We start from the raw sequence: 26,595 nt of genomic DNA on the forward strand, positions 1-26,595 counted from the left end.
CCCCTATATTCTGCACTGTTAGTAATTTTAATAATGTCTCTAAGACATAATCTAGTGTTCTCTAAGACTTGAGCCATTGGGAATTCTCATAAGATGATGCTGTCTTAGTCAAATTGCATCATAACTTGCATCATATCTAATTGAACAAGTTTCCTGAAGTATGCACCCGCAATAGCTTCAGTAATCATATCTGATTTCATGGCAGCCCTCACTTTTATTCACATCAATCAGTTTTCTATTGTCTTCAAATGTTATCCTGAATTTCTTGTGATTTTAGAGGAACCATTTTTAAATTTCTCTCTTCATTACTATGTCTCCTTCATGAGAATATATACATGAATATTTTGTTGAACTGTGGACCCTATTTCCAGCATTCTGTGTTAAAATCTGGGATCAAAGTTTAGTTTCCTCTTCTAAGACGTCTTGTCGTAAATTGATCCATAAAGAAATCTTATATATGCTACTTAAAACACAAGCATTAAATGTATACAAAGGAGTCATATAAAAATATAAAATAAACAGTAATTCTTACTGTAGAACATACTGACTATTTGTCTAAAAGAAAAGAGTCAGGCCTGATAACAAAGTAATATGATAAGGACTGAATATGATGCATAAGTTTGTTTGTGTGTGTTTGTATGTATGTGTAAACATCCACATGAATTCAAATGCATGTATAAATATAGAATATATATGCATATATGTAACAAATTTTTTAGAAAAACAATAGCTTGAGTGCCATAAAAAGGGTACATAGCACATGGGAGTAAAGAGGAAAATAATGAAATTATGCTGTTATTTGTAAAAAAAGTTACTTTAAAATTTTTCAAAAGTCCCAAAACCTAAGTATGAGCTCTATTTGAAATCCAGGCACAGGTGGAAAGAACACACAAAAATATGCTTTCTGAGTGAATAGAACCAAGATTGGGGTCTGAGCTAGGAGATTAAGGTAACTTCTACTCTACTGTGAAACAGATCATCTTCAATTTCATACATATCACTTTCCTATGTCTCTCACAATACAATATTTTAAGTAAATACAAAGGTCATTTTCTGCTTTGATCATGAAACTCTGTGAAATCATCTTCTAACAGGACAAAAGATGTGTATGCACACACACACACACACACACACATGTGCATATAGTGGTGTCTTGACATACCAGCTTATGTCAACTATCTGTGGAACAAATGGAATGTTCTCCCTATAATCAAGCTGGATATCGCAATATAGAGATCTCAAGATGGACCTGGGCACATTGTTTTCCTTTTGGTTTGTTTTCTACACTGCCCCTCCCTCAAGCAAATAAATGAACACATGAATTGATGTTTTATGCCAAATCAAAAAAGGAACTGAGTTGGTATCTGAAGGAAGGTGTAGGACTCACTTGGCTGTTGGATCCTTGCTGAGTCAATGGGTTTTAATATGAACTGTCCCTGTGAATCCGAGTACAGGTCGTTCACAAGAAGCCCAGGCAACGGGGGAAAAGCAGTGAAAATTCTTGAGTTTAAACTACTGAAGTTTTTTTGAAGGTTGTTCATCATAATATCATGTGGATATTCATAGCCTATGAAAAGAAAATAAGAAGATGTTATGAAACAAATGAGTGTGAGGAAACCTTCTAATGGGATTTAGTCTGCATTGCTATTTTTCATGTTTCCTTCTTCTTCAGGACAATGTAGACTATACACCTAAGGACTAGATGATTTACAAGGATATTATGATAAAGAAAGGATATGAATGCTGAGAACTGTAAAAATCGAGGAGAAAAATTTCAGTTGATCACTTTATATACACCAATTGGAGCACTTTGGCAGATTTTGCTGTGTTCTACATTGACAGCCTTAAGACATGTTTGTTATAGTGTTGATATCAACAAGATTTCTAAATCATAAGAAACTTACTTATATGTCTAGACTTATATTCATCAATTTACATATTTTAATGATATATGTATATATATACATATATATCAGTAAATACATATATACACACACACACACACATATATATATATATATATATATATATATATATATATTAGAATTACTTATAAGATCCTAGCTTCCAAACATTCTGAAAATGTATTCTCATAAGATGGATGCTAGCACTCTATAAGTAATTCTATTAGCCATGGCAAGCACTTCAATGTCCAATATGTTTTTTCTCCTATGATGATAGCCACATTTATAAAGAGTCCATTTCCATTCACAGTATGAGGACAGGGTTTCTTGGAATCAGTGAAAGGGAATGACCATTGCTTCCTCTCATTGCTGGACTCCATGACAATGGTCAGGTTTACACTGCATGCTGTGGAAAACACAGGACACCTTCTAGACACAAAACAGTGTTTTAGTACTCTAGTTGGGACATGGACCAGGAAGAATGTGACCTAATAATGATGTGGGATGAAGTTGTTTGCAATAGACAACTTTTCTCATCACATCAGATAATTTATACTCTGAGGGTTAAGAAGACTCATCAGAGGAATATACACAATCACAAAGCTGGATTGACAAAACATGTTTGTACATAGAGGCATATGAACAACAGCCATTGATGTAAACTCTCTTCTATCTACTATACCAAGGGAGAGCTTGAAAACACATTCAAAGAACAATTCAGTGTCTTTAAGGAAACTCTCATCAGAAGACTTTTTTCTTGTTTGTATGTGTGAAGATTTCTCACATGCAGTAAGAATAATTCTTTTCTCACAACACAATTTTTAGACTGTTCTGACAAACAGTGACTCTGCACCAGAAATACATAGAAAAATTTGAAATTTAATCCAGGTGCTTGATGTGCTCTCCCATGTATTATTTCTTCTCTAAGGAAATGTTAGAGAGCATGTGCTCTGTTGTGAATATGGGGTTCTAGGTGTATGAAACCTTAGTTTGTCCATTTCTGATGAATCACCAATATGATTAAAGTCTTGATTTGCCTTTCCTTCTGGCAATGATAGAATGTCAGTACTGCAATCAGAGCAAGACTTACAGCAACACTGAGATAAAGATTCTCCAGATTGTTCCAAGTTATCAATATGGAAAAATCTAGATCTGAGGGATATATAAATGGGTATGGCCTGTGGGTTGAAAGATACATTCAAAATGATGCTGAGAAACTAATAGTAGCATTAACTGCTTGAGACTTCTGAAGCATCCATGAAGTACAAAGCACTTACAAGCCATAAAATTAAAAGATTATCAAGTTGACAAATTTCAATCAATAAATTTATTTAAGATAGTAGCACTCTGCTCTTGCCTTATCACTGATTGAGTACTGCTATTGTGTCTTCTTTTTAAAAAGCAAAACTCCTGATGATTTTTGCACATGCCTCTATTTTCAGCACTCATTTGCTTGAAACAGTAAGGGTTGAGAGTTCCTTACTTGCCTGGACTCAATAGCAATACTCTGTTGCTCAAAGGAAAATAAAGTCCATTGTGTGGGTTGAGTTTGCCATGCTCATTTTCTAGTGAATCAAAACCCTTAAAATAAATATAGAAGCAAAATAAAAGTAGTCCAGTTTCAGTTTTCTTCAAAAAATCAAGAATATCCCCACAGATTCTTTTCATAATACATGATAAAATTATGAATAAAAATGTACTCTGATCTCAAAAATATATTATTACTGTCACTTGTCTGATGGTCATTTAATGCCTTAATACTTCACTGTTTTGTTACGTTCTAAAAGATCACTTTGCAAATATACTTGATAATCTCAGAATTTAAAATTTTATTCAAATTCTTATGATCATTTTATTACTATTATTTATTCAGCACTAATTTCATTAATGAGAAATTTATTTAAAAGGCAATAGAAGGAATAGCAGGTGATTCAGTCTAGAAGTCTCCAAGAATCTGAATATGACATCTCAATCAGTGAGGGAATTGCTGGTCACAGGAGATGTGAAATGAATATTCCACATGGACTCAGAGATAGGTATACATTTACAATTTTCATTATGAAACAGAACCTACATAGTTTGGAATTAACAGAAAATTTTTTCCTTCTTTTTTTTTATTGGATATTATATTTACATTTAAAATTTTATCCCCTTACATCATTACGACCACCACCCAGGAACTCCTTATCCTATTCCCCTCTCTTCCTGCTCCTATGAGGGTATGCCCCCACCTACAACCCCACTCCCCCCTCGCCACCCTCAGATTCCCACCACACTCAGTGTTCAGCCTTCATGGGACCAAAGATGATCTCCCCCACTTATTCCCAATCAGGCCATCCTCCCTTACATATATAGCTGGAGTCATGTGTCCCTCCCTATGTACTCCTAGGCTGGTGGTTTAGACCCTGGGGAGCTCTGGTTGGTTGGTATAATTTCTCTCCTCGTGGGGCCACCAACCCTTTTAGCTCCTTCAGTCTTCTCTCTAACTTCTCCATTGGGAACCTTTAATCAGATTAATGGTTAGATGTATCTGCCTTTTAAAGTTGATGAACAGACCTCAGATTCTTTCATAATGACATGTTTTCAGGGGACTAAAGGCTAAATTAAAGTTATTAATTATGAATTTAATGCATGAAATACTGTTTATTTATTTTATTTTAGTGTGTATATATATTTAAGGCTAAATAATAAAAAACATTGAGTCTTCTGGCTTAGACCACAGAACCCAGCTAGTCCTTCCTGAGATTTTCCTGTGACTTACCTTGGAGTGCTCTTGGAGCTTCCTCGTGGCCAGGACAGAACCACAGTTGGTAATCTTCAATGTTCTGGGAGCCAAAAAAACAAACCATCACAAATAAAATGACAGTACTGTCTTTAAAACTCTAATCATTTTCTTTATTTATAAATTCCAGCTTTCTACCAGGGAGATTATTAGGACCAGTATTAATGTCATGTGTTCTGACCACAGGTTTGAGTCATCAGGATTGATTTCAGGAGACAACCCTTGGGTGCTTGCCTTTCCTCTCTGAGAGAACCCTGGTCTATTTATCCACAGTAAAATAAGAAATTGCATTCAGCCATCAACAGTAACCAAGACAATATTATTACAAAATGACTCACATAGGTTTCTCCAGTCTGTAGTGGAATATTGAACTTTAATTTTATAAGAGTACACAACCTAGAACCCACAGAGTCATATACTCACAGTAATTATGATGACTTGATAAAAAATATTTGAAAGCTATGGTTACATCAGCAACATTAGAAAAATAGACAAAAACAGAGAGGATTTGAGAATGCCTATGAATATACACAACTATTGGCTTTCATTCAGAGATGGCCAGTCTGAGGAAGGGACGAAGATGTAGGACACATATTCAAAAAAAGTTTCATAACATAATTATTGTATGCAGTTATGGATTTGAAAAAAATCATATAAATACAACAAGAGTGATTTTTAAAAATTCATATAAATAGAACATTCTGTTGAAATAGCAACATCCAGTAGTGATTAAGTTGATAATATACTCTAACTGGAGTTATCATTTATTCTACTTCCATGTTGATTCATAATTAAAACCAAGGAATTGTTCCATAGAGTTCTTAAGTATTACACTAGTGGATAAAACTCCACAGCGGTAGACACTCATAACTCCACACACCAAACACACAAGGATTGGAAAGAGTAAGACAGAGAGAGAAAGAGAGATAGACACAGAGAAACAGACTGAAATTCAGAGAGTCATCATACAAACTCGCAGGAAGTGATAGAGAGCCACATACACATATGCAGAGAACACATACACAAAGCACATAGGCATACACATACAAGCACACACAGAGGGAGAGAATTACAAAGAGATACACATGCACAATTTAAAACAGAAATACTAAATATACAAATATGTATACAAAGAAACAGAACACAGAAAGGAATACACAAACATATTTATTGAAGATTAAAGTCAACAACAACACACCAGAACATGCACATTTACACCTTCACACACAGGAAAATGAAAATAAGGAGGAATGGGGAGGAGAGAATTCATGTACCATAAAGGAAGAGCAATAATATTTTAATGAAGAGAAAAAAGAAACAAACAAACAAACAAACAAACAAAAAGAGAGAGAGAGATCTTGTTGCCTGTATGATTGGCAACCTTTAAATCAGGTGTGTGCATATGAATAATTAATCTCACTTTATTACAATGTATCCTTAATGTCTAGTGATAGTAAAAGTATAGCTCAATACCATTGAGCTATGAGTTTCATTTCTATGGAAATGCAAACAAAAAATTCAAGAAAAAGTCTCTCTCACGCCTATTACTATATCTTACATGACTTTACAAGGGAGTAGATACTAAGATATGATTTGTAAATTTATCAAAATTAAGTATCATCTGTATTATTTATATGGATACACACTTGCACATACATGGACCTCAAAAACAAAATTCAATTTTCACTCAAAGTAACTTGAAAATAACTTACAGTCACTCTTATCATTGGTCGTAACTTCTCAATTATATCATTCACTGTACTGATGTTTGTTGCTGTTACACATAAAGGCTATGGAAAATACGGAGAAGAATGGTATAAAATAAATTTGAAGCTAATGATTACAAAATTAGTTATTGTCTAACCATTACTTATAATCTACAGTCTGTAATGGCAACTTTAATATAGAATAAACATCTTGTTTTCTTCTCTTGACATAACTCTGGAAGACTGTCAGTCTACCATCTTTATCACAAAATTAACTATGGGGGCACTTGGAATTCAAACATAACTCTAACAGGTTGTGTCTTGTAAAGGAAGACTTAGTAGTCATGGATACAGGAGCTCAGCATCCTTATTTTTTTTTTTTATTATGGAAGCAGACAGGCAAGGAGGGTGATTATCCAAGAGCACATCGTTTTGCTTCCTCTTCACCTAGCCTTCCATCATTTTACACCCTTACTTTCATGCACATCATATGCATAGTTTTAGGAAAATCAGGATAAATAGCATCCGCAATTTATAAAAGGAAAGAAAAGACAAAAACAAAAAAATTTAAAACAAAACAAAAGATGAGTGAGTACTGTCTCCCTATCAAGCTCTGTACATAGTTAGATGATATTCAGAACTCTAACACTGAAATACGTAATGGTGATAGAACTAGGAAAACAAAATAAATATTTTAGAATTTTCCATTACTTAATACTCCAAGAATAATCAAAATTCTTGTATTATTTGCTCTCTACTGCCTCTCACATTTAGAATCTGCTCCAGAGACTTGGGTTTACAGCAAGAAGAAAATAGCATGAAATCAAATGTTAGGAATCTGAGAAAATAAGACTGATATACTGATATTCTAATACATTACCACAGTGTATGACAGTGAGTCAAGAGGTATATGTTTATGAAGAGTGTTTCTATGGCACCAGCTACTTGCAAGAAGCATTATAGTTATCTATGAAACATTGCCTTAAATAAAAAACAGCACAACTGCCCCCTTGGATCCAAAACCAACCTTGAATCAAGACAATAGAAAACCACTTAATAAGCCATCTCTTTCACAGAGTTTTTATTTATGGTCTTCTAACCACTGGGCATAACCTATTACCATGAAAAATTGTGTGTGTGTGTGTGTGTGTGTGTGTGTGTGTGTGTGTGTTTTGTGTGTGTATGTGTGTAAATACATGTGTATGTGTGATTATGTGAGTGTGTGTGTATTTTGGTGAAGATTCATCCAAGACCCTATCATAACATGCCAGGTTACTTGAACCAGGAATATGTAAGTAATTCTCAGCAGAGAATATCAACCTTATAGTAGATAACATGTTCCTACTACGAGGAATAATAGGTTTTTAATAATTGTTAAATAATACATATTAATAATTTAACGTAGAAAAATGAACAATACCCTAAGATAGAAAATAAAAACCTGTAAATTTTGAAATTACATATCAATAAACTAAATGTGAAACAGTGAGTTGCTGCTATTGCTGCTAACAAGGTATGAATTTCAAAACAGATTACTTGAAGGCATTTAGGCATGAAGGAAAATGCTGTTCTCCAGTATTGGCATAAGGAATGACTCATGAGGACAGTACAGGAACTTGTTACCTCTACAATATTAAGTCAAAAAGACAGTATTCTATGTATTTGAGGTAAAGAGTAGGAGAATACATGTGTAACTTAGGGAGAGGTTTGGGGATATCTTATGATTCATGCAGGTGATTTGGCAGTAGATTTCCATACTGATATGAAACTGTCAAATAAAGAAGCCTCTAAAGTCATCTGTGTCTATGTATTTTAAAATATACAGACACTGAGGGATCTACATTTAATCCATTAAAAAGAAAAAAAAAAGGAAAAATTCAGAGAAAAAATCTTTATGTAAGAATAGCAAAAATATTTTCCTAATTAATAGTAGGAAAAAACCAGGTTTATCATAACTGTAATTAAATACATGGATGATTCAAAAAACTCTTAAGGATAAAAGCCAAACTATAAACATAAAATCAAAAAAAACCAACAAAAAATTGACAAATATAGGAAGGATCATTGCTGAATACTCACTAGAGAACATTGAGAAAGGCAACAGAGTTATTTATGTAAATTAGAAGAATGTTTTTATGCTCTAAAAGCATCTCTTCAAGGACAAAAGGGAAATAAACATATCACATAAAGAAAAGATAAAAAGAATCCATTACCAAGGTTTTGAACTACAAAACTTTTCAATAATTATAGCAGGATAAAATAGGAAAACACTAGAGTAATGGGTAAAAATAGGAAAAATGTTTCCTTTAATAAATAATAATAATGATTATAATTATAATAATAATAATACTTGGTTTAGCAATGAGAGCTCTTGCAACTACAAGACATAATTTTCAGTCATTTAAGGAAAAATATTTTTGTTGCTTTAGCATATGGCTCAATCTTGCTTCATATTGCTTTCTACATATCACATATAAAAGATACATGTGCGTATGCCATACATATACAGCTTTTTCATATTTGTATATTCTTACTATCTATCCCCTCATCTCTCCCCTCCACACTCTTCTTATGTCTCCATCTTCCATTATTCTATAAACTGCCTGTTTATCTTCTACTCAGTTTTGATTTTGTATTCACTTACACTATCACAGCTTGGGATGTCCTCAGTGAATATCTGCAGAGAAAAATTTGTCTTGATACCGTTCTTGGCTTCTTTAATGGATCTGCTCAAATGCAATAAAAACACACAATGTAGTAGAATTAATTTGCTTGTAGCTTATTTTAAGCTAATCACTATTAATATTTTATAAGTATCATCTTAGCCTTGAATATAAGACAATCAGCTTAGCAATATACATTATTGGATTAGGAAATATTTAAAATTTTTCAGAACCAAAGCCTTGGTCAGGTAATAGCACATTGACCAGAACCAGGAAGCACAGCCAGAACTTGTTTTAGCAAGGTTGTAGACAACCTGATTACATCTGGAATTAACTACAATCCAGAACTAGAGTGGACACCTGTGATCCAGATCTTGAGAGTGGAAGACACAGACTTCTGATTTGGACCTTGACATGGAAACCTTGAGGCATAGTGGCCATAAAAACTTAGGCCCAGACAAGGTAAAACACACCCACCATTAACCCCTAGAGACTGGGGGAATTATATCTCTGAGTTAAAGGTCAGCCAGGACAAAGCAAGTTCCACATCTAGGCATAATGGTACACTCCTTTAATCTTACCCACTCCTTCTGTAGGAGGCCTACATGAGGACATTGGAAGAAGGAAGACTCATGCTTTGCCTCTCTGCTCTTACTGTCAGCCCATCTGTTGGATTCCAATTTATCTAGAAGCCCAGGTGAAACAAACTCGCTTCATGGTAGCCCAATACCCACTAGTAATTCTTAGACTGAGCAATTACTAAACTTTTTGACCTCCCATTCAAATCTGCCCATTGTTGGGTTAGTTGAACTACAAACAATAACTCATTACTATAAATTCTCTTGATATATCAAGACAGTCCATAAATTCCATAGCTCTAGACTAAGTTCTGTAACTAATACACAAGGAAAAGGAAAAAAATCTACATGACCTCAAAGGAGGAAGTCGCAGATGGTTTGAATGGACATGGTAGAGTAACATCTGTGGAATAAACTTTAAAGTAAGACTGAAGAGTACTGTTTACTCCAATATAAACAGGAGGCAATGAGTGCAGAACTTCTTCAAAATTGAATGAAATGTGCAACAGATAAAAGAATCTAAAGCAGTATCCAGTGATCAGCTAATGAACATACTTAGAGACAATCTAGCCAATATACTTTTAGGAAAGAAATGAAGCACAAACTACAATTCCCATATCAGTGCAAAATTAAAGTATCACAAGTAAAATACCTTTTGAGAAAATAGTACCACTGGTCTTTCTGTTCTTTCGAACTGTAATGTTAAATGTGAAAAACAGGATTAGAGTCTTGACAATGCTAACACTTTGAAGATTATTGCTCATAAAAACTATTATAAGCCAATGGCTACCAGGAGAGTTCTGGGGTAGATGGTATTCCTCACATGACTGACCTTCTGAATGACATGTTTCACTGGGACACTTGTATGACAGGGAGTTAAAAATAGTGTGGAAGCTAAGTGGGAATGTCAAGACTTGACTATATTCCAAGAGATGTGTGACTATGACTGGGCCAACAACTTCTCCTAGCTTCAGTTTCATATATATAAAACGATAGTTAAGACAGTGTCCTCTTGGCATGAGTTCAGGTTCACGTAGAAGGGATCATTATTCACACTAAAATACAGGTAAGGTATATGACGTTTTGTTAAAACACACTTAATTCAGGGAAAATACCTTTTAAGAAAAAAATTGTTTATTTTCTCGTGTGAGTTACAGAATCCGCATATAAGAATGGGGATAGTAGAAACTAGTGTTTTATTTCTGTGAGTCATCTTATTAACTCTCCTGGTACAAATTAATAATAAGCACACCACTATTACACTATGGCATGTGATACTCTCAGACGAATTAAAGATGATTGTAGAATGCAAATGCTTTGTAACTGTGATTTTATGTTGAATGAGTTAGACCTCATTGATATTTCACACATTCACACTGTCTTACAGTCGCCAACATTATCTTGTTGATCAGTGTTTTTCTTATCCAAACAGCAACGCTTACCCAGTGAACTATTTTTCTTCCCCATGCTCACAACCCTATATCAGGTATTCTTTTTCTATCTGTAAGCTAATATGTACATTGTTTACTATTTCTGAAAATAATTATCCATGCTGAAAAGGCATTTCAGCAAGGAATTTTCTACTCTCTTTTGTCATGGTTCTAACATGCAGCACTGTTAAGATGAATATTCATATTAATATTCTCGGTAACTTCCTGTGAAACAATGGACTGATTCTTGACCAAAGTCCAGCACATTCTTGTTTCTCCCATTAACTGCTTACCCACTGTATAGTCTGCCTACAACCATTTTTATCAGGAGGGTGGATGATGCCTGTTCTCCTCATCCTACACAAATACATATATATAGTCAACACATCTAATATCACTAAAATAAAAAATGACATAGCAGGAAACCTCGTGGGTACTTGGTGATATAATGTGGTTCTTTCTGATGCTTTGACAAGGATCTGCATGTAAACACTGAAGGTCCTGTTCCCAAATTGGACTATATTTATCGATAAAAATGCTATTGGCTAAAAACGTGAGCATTTTACGTGTAACTATTTTTATTCTGTTCAATTAAATACTATGTTTTAAGCAAATTAGCCGGGAAGGATCGTGGATATTGGTCAAATTTAATTATACTATACAATATTATTCCAAAGAAATCCGTTTGCATTCTTTCAAAATCTAGATAATACCAAACATTATGAGGGAAAGAATGTGGAGGATATGGTGAGTTCTTGTTTTATGGACATCCTACATAGAAGACTTCATGTCTTCCTAGAAGACAATTTACCTCTGTTCTGCCCTAAGAATCTTTTGGAGTCCTGATTAACTTCACAGATCAAAAACTAAGGGATATTCTGACACGTGGAAATTATTGACAAACTAGTGTCATCATAGAAGTGGAAATTTGAGTTGTCAACCTGTATACAATCAGAATAAAATGAGTTTGTATTTAGCCAACATTCTGATTAATTGTTTTAACCTGTAAATTATAAAACATTATATAATTGGCCCACAACTTCTATAGCAATACTGTTGTGAATACAAATCCAAACTGTAGGTCATACCGAAAGGTCACCACAAAATTTCCAGTTGCCCAGAACAGAAAAAGGGTCTTGGAACTGCAGTTTTCATCAAGGTCCACAGCATCCATGACCCACAAGTAATTCAGTGGTATGATACATTTTATTTTAAACTTCTTTTTATTCCTAGAAAGAGAATCAAGTGTCTCTGTTAGTTTGATTTGCATTGTAGTTGGAATTGCTTGTAGAAATATCCAGTTCTTCCTGCCCTAGATTAGAAGAGGACTCCTCCATTTTATCACCCAGGCACAGTTCAAGCAATGGTAGATGGAATTCAACAAATAATGTGTTGAAAGTAGTTACTGGATACGAGCTTCTCAATGCATACAAATAGACTTACCGTGATTGTTTTCTGATTGGAGAATGTTTAGAATGTGTATACTATGAGTGTGTGTGTGTGTGTGTGTGTGTGCATATGTGTTGTATGGCATTTTTACTAAGCAATGTGTATCAAGATTTCTTCCCTTATTTTGTTAATTGGTAACCATTTTGTTTTATTCCCATAATGTCCATTCCAAAAATATTAGTTAAAATTTTGTATTTTACGTTATTAATTGTAATAATCTTTCTAAAATTAATACAAAAATATTGTCTGACTAAATAAAATTCATTTTCCATTGTCCTTGTCTGTACACTAGGAAGTCACATTAGCTCACTACGATGGCTCCATTAGTACATGAACAAAGTATATCTCATACAAGTATCCAAAAAAGATGATTATTTATCCCCAAAATTTAAACAAATAATTATAAGTATGTCTCCCTATCAAGCATTCTTGTCTTATCAAGTGTTCATAGGAAATATTAATCTTGGAAGCATTCATTTCCTTCTTTCATCATTCCTTTTACACAGATTTTGTCCTTTCTAAAATTCACATACATATACAAAGTGTTCAGATTATATTTTTTTTCTGTTGCTCTCTCCTTTCCTTCTATCTTTTGACAGACTCCTTCCCCAAAATCATGACATCATGACTGTTCTATTTTTTTATGATAGACTGAATATTACTTCACTCTGTGTGCGTGTGTGTGTGTGTGAGTGTGTGTGTGTGTGTGTACTTGGGTATGCAACTTTGCCAAGGACACTGTTAAACCAATATGTTGGTCCGAAACTGAACACACTGACTAGACCTCTCTCAGATTCAGGGGACATTATGACACAAGTATAAACTCTGATACAAAATATTATATATAAGTCTTTCTAAACTTCAAATGAGTGATATTCTTGAAACATGATGTTATAGAGAAAGATTTCCCACACTATCTAATGGAACACGTAATAGTCAAGATGCAATCATATTATGTAATATTTACTAAAGAACATGCACACTCACAGGCAAACATTCAAATATATGTCTAAATCATATAAAATATCTGTACTTATATTTTTTCTACCTAAATATATCTAATTCTACACACCCACACAGACACACACACATATATATGGATATATCTGACCAAAAATTCAGAAGAAATGCATAAACATAAGCTTCAAATTTCAATATGTCTAATAAGAGATAAACTTGCTTGAAAATGGAAATTAAGAACATCATCTCCTATGAGATTAATAATGCTTTTTCCATAATATGAATGACAATGTCAAAATAGGTTTAACTATCATCACTACATAACAGAGGTGGAACAAATATATAGTCGTTCAAGAAAAAGATTCATTTTAATTTTCTTCACTTTCAAAATTCAAAGTGAATTTCACTAATGTACACCAACTACAATTAAAAAGTACAATATCAATATATATACATTGTAATTCAAATGGGTTGATTACTATCTCTTAAAAAATGTATTTCCATCTGTGGACTGAAGTTGAGTTGAGGAGAAATGACAAGAAGAATGGACAGATTGATAGACAGACAGGCCATTCACTAATTTTGAACCAGCTTCTGTCAGACACTACCTAGCAGTTTCTATGCTGGGAGTTTACAAATACTGATCAGGGTTCAAATCCAAATTAACCCCATTGGTTTTATCTATAATATGTAGAAGAATTCTCTTCTGAAAACTTCATTGTCTCACAATTATTGAAGTGGATCTTTAGGAATATTTTTTATTGATGAGCACAAAGCTTATACTCCAGACTGAATAAACTATATTATTGATGTCTTTTCACAAACCAGTTATGAACTTATGAGAACAAACCTTAAATTATTTACTTGATAATAACAGTGCCAACTTCATACCTTCTAGAAAAATATGAAGGCTATGATCATGGCCAGTGGAGATTATATGTGATTTGGTCCCAGAAAACACCTCCATAGTTATAAGTTACAATGCAACCATGTATAGGGCTTCATTTAATCATGGCAGTTTTCTCAAGTATATGCAGAAACACCAACCAGGAACTTCTTGGTACCTGCAGTTTCCCCTGATTAGTAGCTGCTATTAGTAGGGATAGTGGCTGCTTCTCCTCTCTTCATTCTAATTTGGAAACTATGAGGTGAAGAAGCTTACATGTGTTGTCATTTGCATGCAAGGATCATAATCAGGAATTACCCCTCTTGCTTCTACAGTCTATTTGGAAACAATGAGTAAGAGGATACCTGCTTCTCATATTTTACATATTTTATTTGACAATATGTCTCACTGCACAGTCCACATATCCCAACAAGTTTCAATACTCATAAGTCAGCTTTAACAAAAAGGTATAAGTAAAGTGTGGCCTCTCATAGTAATGAATGCATATTGCACATACTTACAGATTACTAGATACAACCAAGACATCATTAAATAAGGATAGATGTCTTTTATTCTTTTTTTTGTCACTGGTGATTAGCGCGGGGCCTTGGCACAGCAAGGAACGATGCATTCCTCCTCTGTCTTCCATCACAAGGCTTTCCGTACAGAAAATATAAAACACTCCAGTACAGGTCTCCACCTGACAGAACAATATTCAGTGGATATGTTAGAAGACCATTGTTCATGCTAAATTTTAAAGGGTTCCTGATATTAAAACACAGTAAATAAAGTTGAAAGAGCAGATCTGAGGAATATTATAGCATTTATAATATATATTAAAATATTATATATTATATAATACAGATAATTATATAATATTATATATTACATATTATATTTTATATTCATTATATATTCTATATTTATTATATATTATATATTAATTATATATTATACATTATATATTATATATTATGTATTATGTATTATGTATTATATATTATATTATATATTACAAATTACATATTACATATAACATATTATATATTACAAACCACATATTACATATCACATTGTATTGTATATTATATATTATCTTATATCTTATATCTTATGTCTTATATATTATATATCATATATCATATATCATATATCATATATCATATATCATATATCATATATCATATATCATATATTAAAAATTATATATTATATATTATACATTATACATTATACATTATACATTATATTATATTATATATTATATTATTTTATATATTATATTATTTTATATATTATATTATGTTATTATATAATATATATTATATATTTTGATTATGTTATATATATTATATATTATATATATTATATATTATAATATATATTATATATTATATGTTATTGATTACACATTATAAATTATACATTGTACATTATATATTATATATTATATATTATGTATTATGTATTATGTATTATGTATTATGTATTATATATTATATATTATATATTATATATTATGTATTATGTATTATGTATTATGTATTATATATTATATATTATATATTATATATTATATATTATATATTATATATTATATACTATATATTATATATTTTACATTATATATATTATATATTCATTATATATTATATATTATACATTATATATTATATATTATATATTTTATATTATATATTATATCATTTTATTATATAATATATATTATATATTATTGATTATATTATATATATTATATATTATATATATTATAATATATATTATATATTATATATTATTGATTACACATTATAAATTATACATTGTACATTATATATTGTATACTATATATTATACATTATACATTATACATTATACATTATACATTATATACTATATATTATATATTATATATTATACATTATAACTTATACATTATATATTACATCCTATATACTATATAGTATATAATATAATTATATATAGTATACATTATATAATATATAAAATTAATATATTTTGTATACGTATGAAATTAAAAAATGAATTAAAATATGATATTAAAAGATAATTTTAATTCTTAACTTAAATGATATGCTACTGAGGCAATAATAAAAAATCGCAACTCTCTTGAATGTGAAAACTTAGAAATGAGCAGCTGGTGTATATTGTCTTCTGAAGGTATAATCGGACTACTCTAAACAACTGAAGCCACTGACCTCTATTTGTGACCCTGATGTTCATCTGACCTGTCGAAACTGTTATATAAAATAGATCCCTGTCAATTCAGAAAAAAAACTCCAACATTCAAAAAGTATTTGTGAATTTGGTCTTTTCTAGAGAAAGGGGTCACTTCTCTTGCCTCTTTACCTGTGCCTCCTATAAGGATATCAACAGTGATTTTGGGAATTAAAAATACTTGTACATTTTAAAGTCTCCATCTAGTTATCTGTATCTCTCCAAACCTCTCCAACTCCTATGCTATGCTAACATATCTCTAACTCTATGCTATAGAGTCCCCTATCCATCCTTATAAATGTAAATTTTCTCCTACTCAGGCTAGTCCCATTTTTCTCCCCTGATATTCTTTCTTCCTGTAACCCAGCCTTGGCCACACCAAATCTTTTCCTTCTTTCTCTCTACTCTAAACTCTTCCCGCTGCATCTGAACATGTTTCCTTTCTTATCCATAATGAAATTTTTCCCTGTAATAATAAAGTTGAAATCTTGTTGTGGTTTTCTTATTGGGACCTGCTCAAAACAATGGAATCTTTCAAATAATGTGTACAGAGAATACCAACACAATTATTTGATAAACAACATTGAAAATAAATGAACATGTCAGCAAATCAGTTCCTGTCTAATTGGAATTAATGTTCTAATACTCATAAATAGATTCTAAAGAACACAATATCTGTTAGAAACAATAACAATTTGAAGAAAATCAGAAATTTGGGGTCTACCAAGGAAGCCAGATCAAATTGTTTTAAAAAAAATCTTTGTAGTCACGGTGGTTACAACAATTGAGTTGCACACAAAATAATACTCACTCATAAATTGGACAGATTATTTTTTTAAGATTTACAGAAACCATTCTGTATGCTCAAAGCATAGCTATCCTCACAGAATTGTTTCTACAGAAGATTGATACTAAATATTCCTAAAATGACTACCTTTTCAAGCAACCACTGCTGAGCTGAGAGTTAGTTCATATGATCTGTAGGAATGAAGAGAAAACACTTCCTGATACAATTAGTCTATCATGAGAATCAACTTATTTATAAAGATACCTTTTCCGTGGAGCCTGGAAGGGAGAAATTGTCAATAGACTTAAAATTGTATTTTGCCTTCCTACTCCTGATCACCAAACTGGTGACTGCAGTTGGCAGGGAAACCACTGAAGTCTGAGGCCTCTGTAGCAGTCAGGCGGAATGGCCATTGTGATGTCATTAGTCTGTGGCTCATTCCATCTGACACAGTGACACATGCATGGTCTCTCCTTATACCTAGGGACTTTCAAATTTATTTTTGATAGTTGTTGAACCATAAGTTTTTGTAATAATTACCATATTTTCACAATAGATATACATATAGATAGGTAGATAGATTAATTGACTGATAGATTACTACAATAATATGTGCAACAATAGGAAAAATATTGTGTAAAATATTATGAAATATATATTCATCTCCAAAGATTCTCAATTTCTAAATTTTTTCAACCTACCAAGAGTTATTGTGAAAAAGACAACATGTAGATTTCATTAACACTGTGAACCTTAGAGTCTAGTAACTGAAAAAATCACAGGAAAATTTGTAGTATGTGGCAGAAGACACATACTTATTAGGAGCCACTGCACTCAGATTAGTGGGCACCTTATCCTGAGACATCCTAGAGGAGACACAGCACCCAAAACAGCACACACCTAGATGGACTGTGACCTTGGAGGAACCATATCCCAAGGCATCCTAGAGGTACCACTGTACTCAGTGCAGCTGGAGAAGATTACAGAGACATCTGGACCCCGAGCAGATCAGACACAAGCAAGATAACTGGAAAGGCAGGCTTCAGACAGAAACAGCAAGTACAGGCAGCACGAGAGTTAACCAGATGGAGAAAGGCAAGCGCAAGAACATAAGCAACAGAAACCAAAGTTACATGGCATCATCAGAACCCAGTTCCCCATCACAGCAAGCCCTGAACACCCCATCACACCAGAAAAGCAGATTTCAGAATTAAAATCACTTCTCACGATGATGATAGAGGACTTTAAGAAAGACATAAATAACACTCTTAAAGAACTTAAGGAGAACACTGGTAGACAGACAGAAACCCTTAAAGAGGGAACACAAAAATTCCTTAAGGAATTGCAAGAAAACACAACCAAACAGAAGTAATTAAACAAAACCATCCAGGATCTAGAAATGGAAGTAGAAACAATAAAGAAATCAAAAAGGAGAAGCAGGCAGATTTCTGAGTTTGAGGCCAGCCTGGTCTACAGAGTGAGTTCCAGAACAGCCAGGGCTATACAGAGAAACCCTGTCTCGAAAAACCAAAAATAAATAAATAAATAAATAAATAAGAAAGAAAGCAAAAAAAAGAAATCACAAAGGGAGACTACCCTGGAGATAGAAAACCTAAAAAAAAGATCAGGAGTGATAGACACAAGTATCACCAACAGAATACAAGAGATAGAAGAAAGAATCTCATGTGCAGAAAATACCATGGAAAACATTGACACAACTGTCAAAGAAAATGCAAAACACAAAAAGCTACTAACACGAAATACATAGGAAATCTAAGACACAATGAGAAGGCCAAAACTAAGGATAATAGGTATAGATGAGGGGGGAGACTCCCAACTTAAAGGACCAGTAAATATCCTCAACAAAATTATAGAGGGAAAACTTCCCTAACCTAAAGAAAGAGAAGTCCATAAGTATACAAGAAGCCTACAAAACTCCAAATAGTTTAGACCAGAATAGAAATACTTCCTGCCACATAATAGTCAAAACATCAAATGTACAAAACAAAGAAAAAATACTAAAAGCAGTAAGGGAAAAAGGTAAAGTAACAGATAAAGGCAGACCTATAGTAATTACACCAGACTTCTCACCAGAGACCATAAAAGCCAGAAGATCCTGGACCGATATCATACAGACCCTAAGAGAACACAAATGCCAGCCCAGACTACTATACTCAGCAAAACTCTCAATCAATATTGATGGAGAAAACAAAATATTCCATGACAAATCAAAATTTACACAATATCTCACCACAAATCCAGCATTTCAAAGGATAATTGGTGGAAAACTCCAACACAAGGAGGGAAACTACAACCTAGAAAAAGCAAGAAAGTAATCTTCTAACAACCCTAAAAGAAGGTAGCTATACAATCATATCTCCACTGCAAATAACAAAAATAACAGGAAACAACATTCACGTTTCCTTAATATCTCTTAATATCAATGGACTCAATTCTCCAATAAAAAGACATAGACTATCAGACTGGATACATAATCAGGACCCAACATTTTTCTGCATTCAGGAAACGCACCTTTGTGAAAAAGATAGACACTACCTCAGAGTAAAAGGTTGGGAAACAATCTTCCAAGGAAATGTTCCCAAGAAACAAGCGGTAGTAGCAATTTTAATATCAAATAAAATCATTTTTCAACCAAAAGTAATTAAAAAAAGATAAAGAAGGACACTTCATATTCATCAAAGGAAAAATGTACCAAGAGGAACTCGCAATTCTGGACATCTATGCCCCAAATGCAAGGGCACCCACATACATAAAAGAAACTTTACTAAAGCTTAAAGCATACATTGCATCCTACACAATAATAGTGGGAGATTTCAACACCCCACTCTTAGCTATGTAAAGATCATGGAAACAAAAACTAAACCAAGACACAATGAAACTAACAGAAGTTATGAACCAATTGGACTTAACTGACATCTATAGAACATTTCACCCTAAAACAAAAGAATATGCGTTCTTCTCAGCACCTCATGGTACCTTCTCCAAAATAGACCATATAATTGGTCACAAAACAGGTCTCAACAGATACAAAAAGATGGAAATAATCCCTTGTACCTTATCAGACCACCATGGACTAAGACTTGTCTTTGACATGGACAAAAACAACTGAAAGCCCACACACAGTTGGAAACTGAACAATACTCTATTCAATGATAACTTGGTCAAGGAAGAAATAAAGAAATTAAAGACTTTTTAGAATTAAATGAAAAGGAAGACACATCATATAAAAACTTGTGGGACTCCCTGAAAGCAGTACTAAGAGGAAAAATCATAGCTCTAAGTGCCCACAAAAAGAAAATGGAAAGAGCATACATTAACAACTTGACAGCACACCTGAAAGTGTTAGAACAAAAAGAAGCTAATATACCCAAGAGGAGTAGACGGCAGGAAATAATCAAACTCAGGGCTGAAATCAACCAAGTTGAAACAAAAAGAACTATACAAAATATCAACAAAACCAGGAGCTGGTTCTTTGAGAAAATCAACAAGATAGACAAACCCTTAGCCAGACTAACCAAAGGGTGCAGAGTCAGTACTCAAATTAATAAAATCAGAACTGAAAAGGAAGACATAACAACAGAAACAGAGGCAATTTAAAAAATCATCAGATCCTACTACACGGGCCTATAATCAACAAAATTGGAAAATCTGGTTGAAATGCACAATTTTCTAGACAGATACCAGGTGCCAAAGTTAAATGAGGAGCAGATAAACCTCTAAACAGTCACATAACTCCTAAAGAAATAGAAGTAGTCAGTAAAAAATCTCCCCACCAAAAAATATCCGGGGCCTGATGGTTTCAGTGCAGAATTATATCAGACTTCCAAGGAAGACTTAATACCAATCCTCTTCAAGCTAATCCATGGAATAGAAACAGAAGGAACACTACCCAATTCATTCTATGAAGCTATCATTACGCTCATACCTAAACCACAGAAACACCCAACAAAGAAAGAGAACAACAGACCAATCTCTCTTATGAATATTGATGCAAAAATACTCAATAAAATTCTCGAAAACCGAATCCAACAGCACATCAAAACAATTATCCATCAAGATCAAGTAGGCTTTATCCCAGGAATGCAGGGATGGTTCAATATTCGGGAATCCATCAATGTAATCCACTACATAAATAAACTCAAAGAAAAAAAGCACATAGGCATCTCACTAGACGCTGAGAAAGCATTTGACAAAATTCAACATCCCTTCATATTAAAAGTCTTGGAAAGATCATCGTTTTGGAGTGGAGGGAGTGTCCAGGTGTTCAGAGGTTTCTATAATTCGCTAAGTTTTAGAAGCTATGCTTTGTGCTTCCCACAATTATAGTTAAAGCAGTCATTCTGGATTTCTGACGGGGTTGAAAACTTATAGCCTCATAGCCAATCCTGGCTATTTACCTTGAGAGAAAAGATTTGAGTGGTGGTCTTCAGCTGACATTAATTCTAAAGCCAAGGAAAACGCCAGGTTCAGAACTAAGAGTTTTAGTTAGGATAGATGACAGAGGTTCTGGTTAGTCAACAAAATGATGGACTGGGTATTAGGACTATCTTGTACCTCACTGGTACAAATTGGCATAATTATGCTCTAATTGTATTTTGAGAGAAAAGTTTTATTTTAACAGGAAGGGTGATATGTAGGAGGAGCTAGGTGGGTGGAGTACTGAGAGGAAGAGAAGGAGTAAGGAGAGGAGGGGAAGTAGGAGAGGAGAAGCTAGGTGATGAGAGAGAGAAAGAGGGGAGAGACAGGGAGGCAGATGTTCATGTATCTCCACCAGTCAAAGATAGTTGTTATATCTAGGTTGTCAGTGGATTACACCTCTGATTGAACAATCCCAAACTTATAAAGCCTATGATTAACATTATTTAAAAAATGTATAAGTGCAAAAAGGAAAAGAGGGCATGGGATAGGGGCTTTCTAAGGGGTGGGGAATGGGGAAAGGGGATGGCATCTGAAGTGTAAATAAAATATCCAATAAAAGAATGACAAAAAATAAATTATTATGAAAAATGAGTGCCAAAAAAGCCTACAGGCAAAATGAATTGGGAATGAAACAACATAGGAGATAATCTGTGAATCTCAGAATTAAATACATAGTATTTAATAAATACTATGGAAATACCATGTAAATAAGAACACTTATGAATTGTGCCTTCTAAAAACAGTGGAGTTTCACTGATATGTGCAAGTATACAGTACTAATTAAGACAGCAAAAGTCTACCAACCTGTAAAGTTCTTCATAGATTTTCTGCTGCATAATTCTTATTTCAAATGACTGATACATTACATTATGGTAAAGAAAAAAATGTGAGTGAAATGTATGTGTTGAAATGCCTTAACTCTTTGTAAACTAACATATATTGATGTCAAGAAAATAATCAAGTTTTCCTAATGATTAAGTCTAGTTATTTCTCAGGGAGTCCAAATGTTCTTAAATGCCAATTTTGGTCCGTCTCAAGATAGAGTATAGATGGATTACTGTTGATTAGAAACAAAGAGTCTTTACTCTATATTTTGTCTACCTATTTGATCCCATGAGTTCCTCTTTCTAAGAAGGACTGAAGTATCCATACTTTGGCCTTCCTTCTTCTTGAGCTTCAAGTGGTCTGTGAATTGTATCTTGGGTTTTCTGAGCATTTGGGCTAATATCCACCTATCAGTGAGTGCATACTTTGTGTGTTCTTTTGTGAATGGGTTACCTCACTCAGGTCCTATGAAGCCTTGATGCCCCAGTGTGGGTTAATGCAAGGACAGGGAGGCAGGTGTAAGTGGATGGGTGGGTGGGTCAGGGAACACCCCAATAGAAGAAGGGGAGAGAAGATGGGTTAGGGAGTTTTGCGGGGCAAGGCACTAGGAAAGGAAATAATGTTTGAAACATAAATAAAGAAAATATCCAATAAAAAAGAAACAAGCAAACATAAAGCCCCAAACTGAAAATAGTATTTACCAAACATTAGTTTAAAAATTAAGACTTGTTCAGGAAAAAGAGTCATTTCCCTTGCCTCTGGCAAAAGAAACATATGGCAATCCATTGACTTGTGACTCCTACCAGGATCTTCAAGAGCCACAATGATTACTCCTGTTAACTGAACAGGGAGTAAAAGCAAGTCTTATATATCTCACTTACATTTACGTTTCTTTCAAAACATCTCCATCAACTTCTGTATTGAGCTAACTCCCAAAATGTTATAAAACTACCATTCTTTTAATGAAGGCAAGGTTTCTCTCCCAATTATCTCGAATTTTCTACCCTGGTATCCTCCATTCTTTCAGAGACAGCATTCGTAAAACCTAGCTTCTCTCTGATGTAAATACTTCCAGATGCCTCTGAACATTTTTATCTTATCCATAATAACCTGCTTCCCTATAATAATAGAGTAGCTACTGTTTTGTGGTGTCTTTACTCTACCCAGTTCATAAAATAAAAATATTAACACTAAGGAAATATCACTCTGCCCAAAACATATGATACATCTTTCAAAGAATATCTAAAGACAACAGCTTTTAGGTAGAAAGCATTTAAGACCAATGAGATTCAGAGTCAGGAGGAACAGCACACAAGGCTTATCATCATAGACTTCAAACAATGATTTCTGATAAGTTAAAAAATAATACCAACCCAATTTCATGATTAACAAAATTGAAAATAAATGAACATGTCAGGAAAGTAGTACCTGTCTAATTGGAACTAATGGTCTAATACTCAGAAATATTCGAAACAACAAAATATCTGTTGGAAACTATAAGAATTTGAAGAAAACCAGAAATTTGGGGTCTACCAAAGAAGTCAGACCAAATTGTTTAAAAAAAAAAATCTTTGTAGTCAGGGTGGTTACAACAATTGAGTTGCACACAAAATAATCCTCATAACTTTGACAGATCATTTTTTAAGATTTACAGAAACCATTCTCATGTATGCTCAAAGCATAGCTCTCCTCACAGAAATGTTTCTATAGAAGATTGATAATAAATATTCCTAAAATGACTACCTTTTCAAGCAACCACTGCTGAGCTGAGAGTTAGTTCATATGATCTGTAGGAATGAAGAGAAAACACTTCCTGATACAATAAGTCTATCATGAGAATCAACTTATTTATAAAGATACCTTTTCCGTGGAGCCTGGAAGGGAGAAATTGTCAATAGACTTAAAATTGTATTTTGCCCTCCTACTCCTGATCACCAAACTGGTGACTGTAGTTGGCAGGGAAACCACTGAAGTCTGAGGCCTCTGCAGCAGTCAGGCTGAATGGCCATTGTGATGTCATTAGTCTATGGCTCATTCCATCTGACACAGTGACACATGCATGGCCTCTCCTTATACCTATGGACTTTCAAATTTATTTTTTAAAAGTCATTGAAACATAAGACATTATAAGGAATAATGTATTTCAACAACCATACATATGTATATGAAAGTTGTACACACTTTCAAATCGTAATACCATTTTTGCAACTTCTTGTTTGTGTTACCAAGATTCTATTATGTTTAAAACTAAAACCACTTGAGGAATAAAGTTCATTTCAGCTGACTTTTGCAGTCCAGCATGAAGGAATATCAATACAAAAACTTAAAAACAAAAAACTGGAGGCAGCAGCTAAAATAGAGATTATGAATTTGTACTGTTAATGGTGCATACACCTGATTTCTGGTTCAACTTGTATTTTACAAATCCAGGACCCACCTGCCTGGAATTGGCACCATTATACTTCTCTGGGCTTTCCTATATTAATTATTGTCCAAAATAAACTCTACCCTGCAGAGTAGTCTAAAGGCCAATTTTATGAAGGCAATGTCATGGTTGAAATTTCCCCAGAATAGACATATTCAAGTTTCAGTCATTTTGAAAAACAAAACAGAAAAATATATCTCCTGTCAATCTGAAACACAGATATCTCCATAAATCCATGACTTTCCTCTTTTGTTCATCCCCAACTTTCATATTAGGATAGTAATAATATAATATAGACATTATATCTCTTAGTTCCACAGTCTCTGTGATCAGTACTTTTAAAGTCCATGCTATGTTTACAAATCCAATGTCCCTTTATATCGAAAATGTATCAGAGGCAAACCCATGCAAACATTTTTTAGTCTCTTCCTTTAAAAGCTAGAGAAAAGGCACAGTCATAATCATAATAAATCCCAAATCCAAAAGAGTAATGGCTTAATATTTAACATCTGCAACTCTGGAACTACTGGTCTTTGTAATGCCCAGACAAGTGTACTTCTGTTGCTTTGCCATTCATCTCCCAAGCATAGGCAGCTCAATCCACAGCTTCTGCTATTCCTGTGGTCCTCTCCTGATAATTGGTTCTAAGAGAAGCTGGGATTTCCACTGCATCTCAGGCTGTACCCACACCAAAATCTACCATTGGCCTTTCTTCACATATTCCATCTTGGCAAGACATGTATTTCCTATAATAATTTGTCTAGGATGCAATCTTGTGTGCCTTTCCCTAAGTCTATGAATCAAAACATTTTAGGACCTGTCTTTTTAAAATACATGAGTCATTTACAAAGTTGACCCTCTCTAAAATATTGTCTTTAAATTTCCAGAGTATCTTTAAAAGTTAATATCTTTCAATTATTGCATATTATATTGGATGAACTGAAGGAACTGAAGGGATTTGCAACTCAATAGGAAGAAGAGTATCAACTAACTGGACCACCCTGAGTTTCCAAAAGCTAACCACTTATGGAACTGTAGACTTGGAGGGAGCCATGCCTCTAGATACATAGGTAGCAGAGGATGGCCTTATCTGATGTCAATGAGATAATCAGGTTTTAGCTCAATTAACAGTATCCTGCCATAGTCTCTACTTAAGCTGCTGCCTCCAGTTTCTTGTTTTTGAGTTCTTGTACTGACATTCTGTCATGCTGGACTGCAAAAGTCAGCTGAAATAAACCTTATTCCTCAAGTGGTTTTAGTTTTTTTAACATAATAGAACCTTGGTAACACAAACAAGAAGTTGCAGAGATGGTATTAAGATTTGAAAGTGTGTATAAGGTCTAGTAATAAAATGCATGAGTATTGTAACAGAAACAAGATTTTCAATGTCAATTCACCTTTTAGTTATACTGATTCTCTTATATATTATGAAATGTACTTCATACACATTTTTATAAATTTGATTAGTATCTTAGAATTGATAACACTAGAAGTTCCAATGATAAAATTAAAAGTGAGCTCT

The 26,595-nt window shown here is 33.4% G+C and overlaps 1 protein-coding gene across 1 annotated transcript in view; it reads right to left on the reverse strand.

Annotated features, from left to right (window-relative positions):
* Positions 1 to 24,618, reverse strand: part of LOC143441871 (rho GTPase-activating protein 20-like) — a 43,053-nt gene extending 18,435 nt beyond the window's left edge. Inside the window, exons 1-8 of the mRNA XM_076932078.1 lie at positions 24,509 to 24,618; positions 14,880 to 15,058; positions 12,152 to 12,292; positions 10,286 to 10,327; positions 9,037 to 9,118; positions 6,399 to 6,476; positions 4,666 to 4,729; positions 1,388 to 1,567 (exon numbers count right to left, since the gene is read on the reverse strand). Coding sequence (XP_076788193.1) covers positions 1,388 to 1,567; positions 4,666 to 4,729; positions 6,399 to 6,476; positions 9,037 to 9,118; positions 10,286 to 10,327; positions 12,152 to 12,292; positions 14,880 to 15,007 — 715 coding nt within the window. The 5' untranslated portion in view covers positions 15,008 to 15,058; positions 24,509 to 24,618. The remainder of the gene's footprint in view (positions 1 to 1,387; positions 1,568 to 4,665; positions 4,730 to 6,398; positions 6,477 to 9,036; positions 9,119 to 10,285; positions 10,328 to 12,151; positions 12,293 to 14,879; positions 15,059 to 24,508) is intronic.
* Positions 24,619 to 26,595: the final 1,977 nt, after the last annotated feature.

This window comes from Arvicanthis niloticus, chromosome 4, assembly GCF_011762505.2.
Source record: "Arvicanthis niloticus isolate mArvNil1 chromosome 4, mArvNil1.pat.X, whole genome shotgun sequence".
NCBI lineage: Eukaryota > Metazoa > Chordata > Mammalia > Rodentia > Muridae > Arvicanthis > Arvicanthis niloticus.